Source organism: Sorghum bicolor, chromosome 4, assembly GCF_000003195.3.
Source record: "Sorghum bicolor cultivar BTx623 chromosome 4, Sorghum_bicolor_NCBIv3, whole genome shotgun sequence".
NCBI lineage: Eukaryota > Viridiplantae > Streptophyta > Magnoliopsida > Poales > Poaceae > Sorghum > Sorghum bicolor.
In genome coordinates this window covers 16,763,654-16,775,953 of record NC_012873.2, presented here as the reverse complement: position 1 = coordinate 16,775,953, position 12,300 = coordinate 16,763,654, and the positions used below count along the sequence as shown (strand labels likewise).

At 36.3% G+C, this 12,300-nt stretch overlaps 1 protein-coding gene across 1 annotated transcript; it reads right to left on the bottom strand.

Annotated features, from left to right (window-relative positions):
• Positions 8,141-11,740, bottom strand: LOC8077752 (ribosomal RNA small subunit methyltransferase nep-1). The gene is made up of 7 exons (XM_002451928.2): positions 11,190-11,740; positions 9,934-10,026; positions 9,461-9,605; positions 9,254-9,364; positions 9,090-9,172; positions 8,948-9,005; positions 8,141-8,566 (listed from the first exon to the last, which is right to left on the bottom strand). The coding sequence occupies exons 1-7, from the start codon at positions 11,475-11,477 to the stop codon at positions 8,487-8,489; spliced, it is 858 nt and encodes a 285-aa protein (XP_002451973.1). The 5' UTR covers positions 11,478-11,740; the 3' UTR covers positions 8,141-8,486.

The window sequence follows — 12,300 nt, the reverse complement described above, 5'->3', positions numbered from 1 at the left end:
TATTTATTGTCTGAACGTTGAAGTTGGAATGTACTATGATGCAAACGTTGGCCAAAAACAATTTAAATTACGGGACTCAATTATGTAAGGATGATACTGTTTTTGACTATTATACTCACTCTGTCCCATAGAAAATGTCAATTATTATTTCTTGAGAAGTCAAACATTTTCATTTTTAACTAAATATATATAAGAAAGTATTGATATTTATATTGTACATATAATTAGGAAAAGTAGATAGATTGTTGAATATATTTTAATAATAATTTATGTGGAGGTATAAATATTAATAATATTTTCTACAAACCTAGTTAAGTTTAAGAAATTTTCATCAGCACAAAACAAATCTCAGGGAACTCTTAAGATTTGAGCATTTCTGATACAGCCCACGATGCTTAATGGACAAGAACTAATCATTCCAAGGCCAAATATATTTATTTAAAGATTCTATTCTAAAAGAAGATTATTTAATTAAATTGTTTTTATATAAAAAAGCAGATTTTTTAATACTAAATAAAAATAGCGAACAACTCACAAAAATGTTCATTTATAACATAACATATATAAATTTGATTTAGAAAAAAACTTTCTGTTGTGAACACTGAATAGTTATTAGACTATAATGTCAAAAAAAATCTGAGCAACTTGTGTGTGTGTGTGTGTGTGTGTGTGTCGAGTCCGTGAAGGTGGAGTTTTTATGGTTTTATATGCAGTTTATATGCAGGAAAGTAAAATCGGATGCAGTGCGGAAGATAAAATGAACATAAAAGTAATTAATATAAAAGTAAATTTTTAATTAATAAAGAAACACACAACTAACACAATATAACATAGAAAGAAATGTAAAAAAAGTAGAACATGAACACAATTATACAAACATAGTCTTGGATTATATTAGGTACCTTGATAGTCGAAGGTGAATGCCTTTGAGTAGTACACCAGGCTCTTGATACACACGAACAAAGTACAAGGACTTGTTTACAAGACGACTCTCATTAGACTCTCACACAGACTCAGATATGAGTCTCTTATTCAAAATACATGACACTCTTACTATACTTAGGTGGATGGTGTTGCTCGTGCTTGAGGGCTTGAGCTTGGGTGTGTGAAGTTTTTGTCTCAAGTTTTGCGTCAAGTTTTTGCGTGCCTCTCCTCTTGCCTCTTCCTCTCCTTATATAGGGGTGGCAAGGATATGGTTGTTGGTAGAGGTGCATCTTCATGATGATTCTTTTGACTCTTCTCATGCAGTATTGGTACGTCTTCATGATGGTCTTTTTGACTCTTGTTATACATTATTGGGGAATCTTCATGATGACCTTTTTTACTTCACAAAAGTGGAGCGTCTTCATGATATCTCTTTTGACTATCTATAGGCATTATGATGATACTTTTGACCTTGTAAAGTCCTTCATGATGTGCCTTTAGACTCTTGATAAAGTTTGATCTTATCTTCAATAATGTAGGTTCCTTTGCAAATATCTAGTCTTCTTCATTTGATTGTGATTTTATTTGCTCATTGGGGAGTAATCAGATATTCCTCCCTAGGATCCTTCTTCTTCTTGCTTCATTGGTGAATAATATACGAAACCTGGTACTGCCTGGCTGCATTGTACTTGATCTTCTTCATCTTCTGGCTTAGGAGATTTAATCTAAAGTGGATGAGGAGTATCATCTAACATCTTGAACATTCTTTCATAAACAAGCAGTATGAGATCAGCTTGGGAGAAATTTGGTTGTTTTAGTAGTAACTCTTTGGTAATGTCTTCCTTTAGCTTGGCCATGTTGGATTTTTTGCTTGAGGCTTCATATCTTCTTTTATTAATGATGGCCTGAATATTGAATTTATCCCACCATCTTGCATAATTTTTTCTTCTGAGAGTTGCTGGGAATTGGGTTTTTTGAATATCAAACTCCCACTTGATGATCCATGGTAGAGATGTTTCCACACAGAACTGCATAAGTATAAAGGGATAGTCCTTTAAGTTTTTCTCGGACTCTTGTGTGATCATTCTGATAATGTCTTCAGGGAGTATCTCTAGGATTGCTCCAGCCTTAGGCCAGCAGTTGTTAAAGAACCATAGTGGTATTTCACCACATCCTTCTTTGAAGCGGATGAACCATGAATGCTTCATTTGATAATTTTGTATGAGAAGCACCCTTTCCCAAGCCTTTTGATAATCCCAATAGTTGTATTTCTTATTGAGGCATGTGGCTGAGTATATAGTTTTAGCCACATAAGGATTGGAACTTCTGTCCCATTCTTCCATATGAATAACTTTCTGGATTAATAATTTTGTAAATCCCAATTCTTCTCCATTTTTATTATGGAATATTTGTGCGCTTTGTGTTTCATACAATATTGTTTCATAATAATTTTGATCTTTACCTGGATACTCAGGTATAAAATAAGAATCTTTGGGGGAAATACTTTCCCAATATATTTTGAAGGTCGAGATCTGAATCATTGAATTCTAGAGGTAATATTATTTCCTCTGAATTCTGAATATATTGAGACGCATTTCCATATTTTCCTTGCTTCATGGGGCTTTTACTTATTTTCCCCTGATAAGTTTGTTTGGATGGAGAGCTTTCATCACTTCTCCCTTTGAATGATAATTCTCTTTTGAGTGCCATATCCCTATAAGAATTCACGAGATAAGAAATCTGGGAGCGAATTTATTTCTCCCTTTATATGCTCAATATCAAATTCAAAGCATGATAATATTGCTTGTCATCTGGCAAATATCTGTTTGGAGACTAAATTCTCCACATCTTTTTGGAGAACATCTTTTGCAGCTTTGCAATATATTCTCAATAAGAATTTCTGATTGAGAAGTTCTCCTTAAAATTTTGAGACAACCTTTACGATTGCCAATATTTCTTTTTTGATGGTAGAATAATTTCTTTGAGCGTCGTTCCAGGTTCCAGAAGCGAACCTGATGAGCTGTTCTTTGGAATCCTTCCTTTGTTTTAGGATTCCTCCATAACCAAAATCTGAGGCATCTATCTCAATAATTTTAAATGCATCATGATCTAATATATATAAGCATGGTAGCCTTTTGACCTTACTCTTGATCCGTTTCACTTCCTGAGTGTGTCTTGTGGTCCAGGCAGGAAGATTTTTCTTTAACCTTTCGGTTAGAATCTTTCTATCCTTTGCTAATCTTTCATAAAAATCTGAAACATAATTCAAACATCCTAAAAATCTTTGCAATTGTTTCTTTTCTTTAATCTCATCAGGGAACTTATCTGCAAATTCTATCACCCGGGTGACTGGAAGAACTTGATCATGTTGTATCTTATATCCTAAAAATTGTATGTTGGTTTGAAAAAGTTTCATTTTCCGAGCAGAAACTACAAGGCCATTTTGGATAATTATTTTGTGGAACATGTTTAGATGCTTCCAATGTTGATCAATATTTTGTGAGAAAATTAAGACATCATCTATATAGACTATGATAAAGGAGGTGTATGGCAAGAAAATTTCATTCATGATTTTTTGAAATTCTGATGGAGCATTTTTCAAACCAAAAGGCATAACATTTCATTCATAATGACCAAATGGAGTGGTAAAAGCAGTTTTATACCTGTCTTCTTCCTTTATTTGAATTTGCCAAAATCCAGACTTCATATCCAATTTGGAATAAATTTGAGATCCTTGAATTCTTCGGATCAAGTCATGTTTATAAGGAATTGGATATCTTATCCATTGTAATACTTTGTTAAGAGGCTTATAGTTAATTACCAATCTAGGAACACCTCTTTCTTTTTCAGCAGCATTTTCACAATAGAAGGCTGCATAACTCCAAGGTGAGGAACTTTTCCTTATTAAGCCCTTCTTTAAGAGCTCAGTGATCTCAGATTTGCAGATTTCTAAAAGTCTGCTATTCATTTGGATGGGTCTCGCTTTGGTGGGGATTTTATCTTCACTAAAGCCAGATATGTAAGGGAGAGTCACAACATGCTTCTTCCTATGCCAAAAGGCAGAAGGAATATCAGAGCATATATCTTTGATAAATTTATCTTCTAGGGCTTTTATTTTAATCTTGAATTTTGGATCTTCAAGGGTCTTATCAATTCTTACTTTCTTGATTTCATCGGCAACCTCATGAATGAATTGTTCTTTATGACGGATTGCTTCCTTTAGATGATTCAAGAGAGTCTCCTTAGGTTGGGAAGTGAACATCAATTCTACCTTTTTGCCTATCAATTCTTACTTTCTTGATTTCATCGGCAACCTCATGAATGAATTGTTCTTTATGACGGATTGCTTCCTTTAGATGATTCAAGAGAGTCTCCTTAGGTTGGGAAGTGAACATCAATTCTACCTTTTTGCCTTTGATGGTAAATTGAATACTTTTCTCAGTCACAAAGAAAGGTCTTATTAAAGATAGAAATGGGGTTCCTAGGATCACTCCTTGATTGAGGTTTTTGATCAATAAGAATGATGTTTTCAAGCAAACTCCAGAAATACAAACGTGGACTACAGGAACTTTATGGCTAGCTTGGAGTAGATTTCCATTAGCCGCATGAACCCTATGTGATGATTTTTCAAAATATTTAAAAGGGATAATTCCTTCTCTGATGCAGTTAACATCTGCACTTGAGTCAATAAAAGTTTTATATTTGAAGTTGAAACCATCATGGAATTTATATTGGATCTCAGCATACCATTTTTGTTTAAAATATCTTTCTATGGAGCCAACCAGATCTACATTTTGGGCTTCATTAATTTTCTCATCATTATCAGAGTTTTGATAATCAAGGATTTGTGCTTTTCTTTTGAGGTTTCTTAATTCTTCCTTAATCTCTTTATATTCTTTTGAAAGGTTATCTAGGTCTTGTTGCTTACCCTTTGTCTTTAGATCTTTATCTATAGAGCAAAACACTTTTCCTGACTCATCTTTGTTGTTTTTTACTTTCGATAAGAATTTTTCAAGGATAATTCCTTTTTCTTTTGGGTTTTGCACAATATCAAAGGTATCTAGCAAGAATTGATCTAGATCAGAGAGAACCAAGATGTTTTTAGCAGTTTTTATTTTATGCCAGCTTTGGTTTTTCTGTAGGCTTTTGATTTCAAAAGGGCCTCTAAAACTAATTTGACGGCCAAATTTTCTCAGATTTCTATTCATACTACCCTTTTGGATTTTGGGTTGGTCTTTAGCCTCCAAAACACTGCAAACTCAGCTCCTTCTATTTGGATTATTTTCCTTATGTCTGATTTTTGATAGTTTATAGCTTCTTCCTTATCATAAGATGGGGAACGCCAGCTAGATATATATTTTTCTTTCCAAAAATTTTGATTAGGTTCTCCAAGAGTATATAATTTTGATAGGAAATAATCTTTATACCCATTTGTTGCAGTTTTGCATCTCAAAATAATCAATTGTTCTCTATTCTTCTCATAGTTTTCATTATGATGATAAAATAGGTTATAGAACATGATTAAGATAATATTGGGGGCTATTTTTAGAGATTGTCCTTGATCAACAACTAGGACATCTGGCTTTTCATAAATTTTTGTGGCTTTAGCTATGGATTTTCTTTGGGTCTCACTAAGGTAGTGATCCCACCAACCCAAAAAACTTATGTCAATCATATAGGCTACTTCACTATTTCCACCTGCTAAGCCAAACTTTGCACTCATAGTCATTTGATGGCTCTTAATCATTTGATAATCTGTGAGCCTTTCAGGATTCCTTGTTATGTAGGGCATTTTGAATTGAAGGTCATGAGTAATCCTAGGAGGATAATTTATCATAGCAATTTGTACTATAGTTGTGAGAGGTTTTGTCACATTTTTGCTATGTCCATAGATTTGGTTGATATCTTTATTGACCGTAAAATTTCCAAAATCATCGGGTGGTTCCTCTAAAATAGAGGATCTAATGGCCTTTTGTTTTCCATGTTTGAAGTTGGGAAAGATCATTTGTGGGATGAAAAGTGGAATAAGTATTGGAGTATGGGGAGCATCAGGATGAGTGCTAGATGGAAGATTTACCTTGAGTTTACTTTTGCTAGGTTTTATCCCATCTATAACAATGTCTTCAACATGCTCCATTTGCTGGTTTTGTTGTTCCACCATGTGACCCCTAGGTTCAGTCCTTATAGGTTCAGCATTGGTAACTTTGGATATACTTTTGAATGGACAGGCCTTAATGCTTCCAACTTTTGCTTCTGATTGGATGGGTTCAAAGGGTGGATAAACAGGTTCTACCTGTTTACCACTGGTGGTCTTCCAATCTTTAGAAACCTTTTCTATCATGGTTATTTTGTCATTATCAGACTCAGGTTCTATCTTATCCTTTTGCTTTGAACCTGGTTTAAAGAATTTTTCAAAATGTCTGATTTGACTGTTTTCATACCAATCAAAGAAGAATATGTTCTTCTTTTGCTCAATCATCTCTTTGTGCCAAACTTCTCTAATTTTCAACCTAAAAGGCTGATCCACATTCTTGAAATACCTTTCCTTTTTAGCTTTATTTTTGGGGAGCGCTATTTCCCTGCGGAGAAGTTCTTTATCTATTTGGAACTCCTTTTCCTTTACTATATAACAATATGTTTGTAGTTCAGGATCATCAACCTCAATGACGTTGATTTCAAAATCAGAGATTGATGGTTTATAGGAGTTATCTTCGTATGTAGTTTGGACCATATTTTGTAGTTTATTTTTTGTATTATTTTCTAAGTGGAGAGATTTATGCGTACTAGTGATTTTTTCAAAGCATTTATATGATATATTAGACATATCCTTAACCCACTTATCACTGTTACAAGAGGCTATAGACCTGTCAGAAGCACTAAGTGTCCTTACTAACCAAGACATCTTATACGAAGACAAAGGAGTTTAGATGAGGTAGTTTCCAGTCCAACGGCAGAGATAAACCTCACAATTAAGATCACCTTGTAGTGTATATGGTTTCCAGTCCAACGGCAGGGTTAAACCTCACAATTAAGATCGGCTTGTTCCTCTGTTCGAGCTGCTAGTCCAACGTTTCACCGCCTAAGCTGCTAGTTCAACGTTTCAACGCCAATCAAACGTCTATCCTTCGGCTAAACAAGGCTAACGGGTTGAGGCAAGCTTAGACTAACGGGTCGAGGCGAACTCTTACAAGAGGAAACAGGATCTCCGTGACTTCGGCGTACCAACACACTACGGGATTTCCGCGACTTCGGCCTACTACCACACCCTCCCCCCCCCCCCATTCGGAGAAGATGGCTTGGGGAGCTCGGGGGAACCTAGTGGCTCCGAGTACCATTGGTATGGAGGCAAAAAGAAGGCCACCCCGGTTCTTCAAGTCTCAAAATATAGTGTGTAGTGTACTCCCTCCAGGTTGATAAAAGAAGTTGTTTTGGATAAGGTTTGGATTAAACATTGAAAATACAAATTATGAATAGCTTTTAAGTTGTTGAGTTTAGAAATATGAAAATCATATAAATAGATTTGTTTTGAAATGTATTTTTATAAAAATATACATATATCACTTTTCAATAAATATTTTTATAAAACAAAGTTAAAATTATGCTTTGGAGACCATGTCACTATTCAAAATGACTTTTTTTACCAACTATGTACTTTAAAATTCAAACATTATAGTTTTTGAACAATAATTACTCTTATCATATGAAAAATGTGCTAAAAATAGTTGCATTAGATTTGTATTTAGAAATACTCTATGATTATTTTTTGTTGCCACAAATGATATATATACTATATAGGAGGAAATGGCGATAAAAGTGTGATTTTGAAAGCCTCAAATCAAATCATACCTTATATTTCAGGATGAATGGAGCAGTTATTAAGGTCCAAACGAAGTTCATTGTTTGTGTTTCGCATTGTATATCCAGTTCAGCAATGCTTGATTGAGGACATGAAATTTTGATCTTGTTTCCAATGAAAGGGAGAGAAAAAGCAAACCTTTCGCAGAAGCCAATTTTCTCTCTGCAGTGCAGGCCAATCCTATGTAGGATATCGTGCAGCAATTTCACAACACGATTAACGAAATTCACAAATTCTTCCATGGCGGACAAAAATGCCACAACTCGTGATCCACAAAACCGCAGTTTTTTTTTTTTTGTGCATAGCAGAGAAACCATAACTAGAAACAGCAAATGGCAGGGAGCACAAAGACAAATGAAATGAACATCGTTGCGGTATACTACATGACCAGATATAAAGATCTAACAGCAATGTGCGAGTTAAACCAAGTTTGGTCTCATTACGCACAGCACTCTGGTTTTTTTTTTGTCAAAAATGACTTGATGAACAACCGTTTAGAGGCATGAATCATAAGCACCGGCGTTGATGTCTAAAACGCCTCATACTGCTACACTGAAACATTTGGTTTAAAATTTATAACACTGTCAAAGCTCGAGGTGTTGTAGATAAAAAGAAGGCAGTACATGTAAGATGGAGAATCATGCAATGCTACTAGCTAATCATATGTAACAAAAAACATGATTCCCATGCTTGTTTCAAAAGATCATCATTGGATGTTCCACTTTTGCTCCAGGGCACTGCATATCCGATTTAAACAGCAGGCGGCACTGAGAGGGTAGTTGCAAACTGCACAAACGGGGAACTGGTCACTATAGTTGAAAGGAAAACAGATACAGATAAATAAATAATATGCATACATTGTCTTCACAATATCTGTCCCTTTGTCCAAGCAATGTAATCATCAAAGTAGATAATTTTGGACATTTATATTTGCTAGTTTCTCATTCTCTAAATAAGATGTCAACACCAGCAAGTCAATCTAGTTAGAAGCAGGATGATATTTTGATCCAAACTGGTCATGCCCAAGTTGCTACCAAGGCCATTTGCTACAGGTACATGTGGGCACTAATTAACAACCAAACCACGGTGAATGCAAGAAAATAGAATGTCACCTTGATCTAATTTTTCAGCATATATTTTTTTTTATTTCAACTAAATGTTACTTACTTTGTATGTAATCATCTGTGTATTCCTTGTCGATCTTTCCATGGGCCATGGCACCAACCTGGACATAATGTGCAGACAGTATGGGATTACGTACAAGCATTAAGGGATCAAAATTGCCCAGCTTACAAGCACAGTTACTCACCACAAACACAAGGGGTTCATCATCACTGGATTTGGCAACATAGTCAAACAAGTTGACTGACTTCTCAGCACTAAATGAAAGGCCTAAGTATATAAAAGAAAATGTATCAATTAGCATATCTACCTGATATGAAATATGTCATAATAAACAATATAGATTCTCACCAATCTTTCGTGCACCAACAGGTAGATAGCGGGTAACAGGATTTTTAACAACATTAAGAAGTTTCTCACGCTTCCCAACTGCCGTAATGCTCAGTTTTTGTAACAATTGTGCTGCCATATTATATAGTTACTTGCAATCAGCACAATTATCAAAATAACAGAAACACATAAGATACAGAAGGTACAAGAGTTTTATTAATAACTTACACATTAAACCACAGAAACGTTTAAACGTTCTTGGCATGCGAACATGAGGTTTGATTTCAAACAATACTCCCTTTTCAGTCCTCACATAAACAGCCTGTAACCTTCCAGCCTTAGTCAGAGGGCTATCAAATATTGCTAGTAGAGCCTGCAAAACATTTTTGAAAGAAACTCATCAATGACAAGTTGGAAAGGATGTCCGTCAGAAAGGAATGAGCTGAATTATTGTTGGTAGGCCCTATTTTTTACTAGGTCACTGATGTTTTCTTTAACAAATAGCACAGGTTGCAGGGGTGATCAATTGGACAATGGAAATACTAAAAGAAAGCACTTGATAATTGGATATAGAATAAATGCATGATCCCCATTTACTTGAAGCAAATAACTGAGAATAAAATTTAAATAAAACGAGGAGTGTTTTTTTATTCATCTTCCAGTATTTTTGATATTTTCAGGCAACAAGAAATTTACATTACCTGATGAATTATATCAGGCCTATAATCTGCAGGATTGCGATTCTGCTTCCTCAAATAATTTGCATGATCATCTGAGTTCAAGATTTGCATAGTCTGCACAGAATGGTAAAAGAAACTGTCAGACAAATACCCATAGGGTGATAATCATTTGTTTAGAAAGAGAGCATCCCAGATGTTATGCTTGATTTTTTTTTTTTTTGTTTCTGCAAATAACACTAGACCTTCTAAATGATTAAAAACAGAAATACTAGCAATGGTCAAGGATAGCGAAATACAAATATACCTTCTTACAAGATAAATAGAGGAATCTCTGAACAATAGACCACACAAAGTCTACTCTGAAGTGAATTTGACACTTCTTTATAAGAAAAGAACGTCTACTGAACACTGGAATTCAAGATATGCAAGGAACAACCTTTTACTGGGAAAAGATCAGCATAGGCTATAGTGATAAACTGAAGAAGGGAGATGACAAGCCTCATATGTTGCCATGCAAGCACATGAAAACAATTGGTCCTGTACAAATTAAACTTATGACCATACATGTACAAGATGTCACCAATATCTCAACAGAAAGACTGAGGGCCTGCTTAGTTCCCTACGGAATGCAAAATGTCAACTACTTTGGAGTGATGAAATGCAAAATGCCAAAATTTTCAGGGTTATATTTAGTTCCATCCAAAATGCACAATTTATTGCCCTCATTATGGCCTCTTGACGCTCTTTTGGGCTTTTTTTGGCCTCTTGAGGCCAAAATCCAAAATGGAGAATAACAACCATTTTGCCAAAAATTTTGCATGGTGTTTAGTTCCATTATGCAAAACGATGGACCAAAACCCAGAATTTTTTGGATGAAAGGGGAACTAAACACCCCCTGAATCCACTCCAAGCCAACGATAAAATTATCTACAGCTGCATAATCACAAAGATACTGAGCATTCCTGGTACAAAGCATACACTTAATAGATATTCTAGCATCTGTGATTTCATTCACCAATTTCCACATTCTGCAAAGTTGTCACAGCAAGGTGCGCATTTCAGTTGAGAAGGTGAAAGTTACTATGATTTTGCCCTTTTTTCCTATACTAATAACAGTAGGAGAACCATCTCAATAAACCAATTGCTCGAACAAATCCCCTAAGCTGAAATGTACATGAGCATACAACGGAGCCAGAGTTGAATTTGTTACGGAACAGGAATAGCACAATAAAAAAAAAGAAGAAGAGAAATTTCTTGCTCCAGCCGAACCACGGTACCTTGCCGACTTTGCCGACCTCGAGGCAGGCCCTCTCGAGCACGAAGATAGCGCCAGGCCGCCGCTTCCCATCAAGCGTTCTGGGTACGATTGGGATCCCGTCCACCGCAGCGTGCTCCTCCTCCCCAGCCGCTGCCTCATCCTCCTCGTTGCCCTTCTCCTCGCCACCGGCCTCCTCTTGTGGTGGCAGCTCCTCCACCTCTTCAGCGGGCGGAGCAGCGTCAGAGGTCGCCGCCTCCTCGAGCTTGCGCTTCTTCTTCCGTCCCTTCACCCCGTAAGGCCGCCCCATCTCTCTAACCCTCTCCTATCTCTAAGCCTTGGCAATCAGTTTCGTCGGTGTTATCACGCTTGAACGGGCTTCCGTGGGGCCGCGCGCCTGCGCTGCGCAAGCTACTCGCTGTCGTGCTTGCCCCACCGGCCGCCGCCGCCGCCGTCGCGTCTTGCGCCTAGGGTTTTGAATGGGAGCAGCCGAGCGGAAGGGGACGACAGTACGAGCTGCTGCGGCGGCGGGAGCTTGTGCGGTTTGCCCGCTGCCTAGAGTTGAGCCGTCCGTGCGGGCTCCGGGCTAGAACATGACTTGGCTGGTTGGGCCGCCTAATGGTAATGGGCTAGGTGGACGTGGAGTTACGTGCTATGAGCATTTTCAGCAGCTCTCTTTATCGATAACATTTTTTTTATTGCTTTAGCAGCTCCCTAATACTCCCTCCATACCATAAAGAAAGTCATTTTGGACAAGGTTTTGGTCAAACATTGAGAATATAAATCATGAATAATTTTTAAGTTGTTGAATTTAGAAATGTGAAAATCGTATGAATAGATTTGCCTTAAAAATACTTTCATAAAAATATACATATACTACTTTTTGATAAATATTTTTATAAAATAAGGAGTTAAAGTTAGGCTTTGAAGATCGTGCCATTGTCCTAAACGATTTTCTTTATAAGTACGAAGGAGTATATTTTTTAGCCATCAATATTCCCTCCTCTCCCCTTATAAATAAAAAAAGAGTCTTATCTTCTCCAACAACATGGAGGCCATCCTAACTACTACTCTCTCCATCCCAAATTATAAATATGTTTGACTTTTTTGACATTAAATTTGATCATTCATCT

What these genes read in the sequence shown, in the direction of transcription:
- LOC8077752 (XM_002451928.2), bottom strand. Translation starts at nt 11,477, where the DNA reads ATGGGGCGGCCTTACGGGGTGAAGGGACGGAAGAAGAAGCGCAAGCTC. An exon ending in ACGTTTCTGTGGTTTAATGT is followed by an intron (nt 9,365 to 9,460) that starts GTAAGTTATTAA and finishes ATAATATGGCAG; the next exon opens with CACAATTGTTACAAAAACTG. An exon ending in TGTTGGTGCACGAAAGATTG is followed by an intron (nt 9,173 to 9,253) that starts GTGAGAATCTAT and finishes TTATATACTTAG; the next exon opens with GCCTTTCATTTAGTGCTGAG.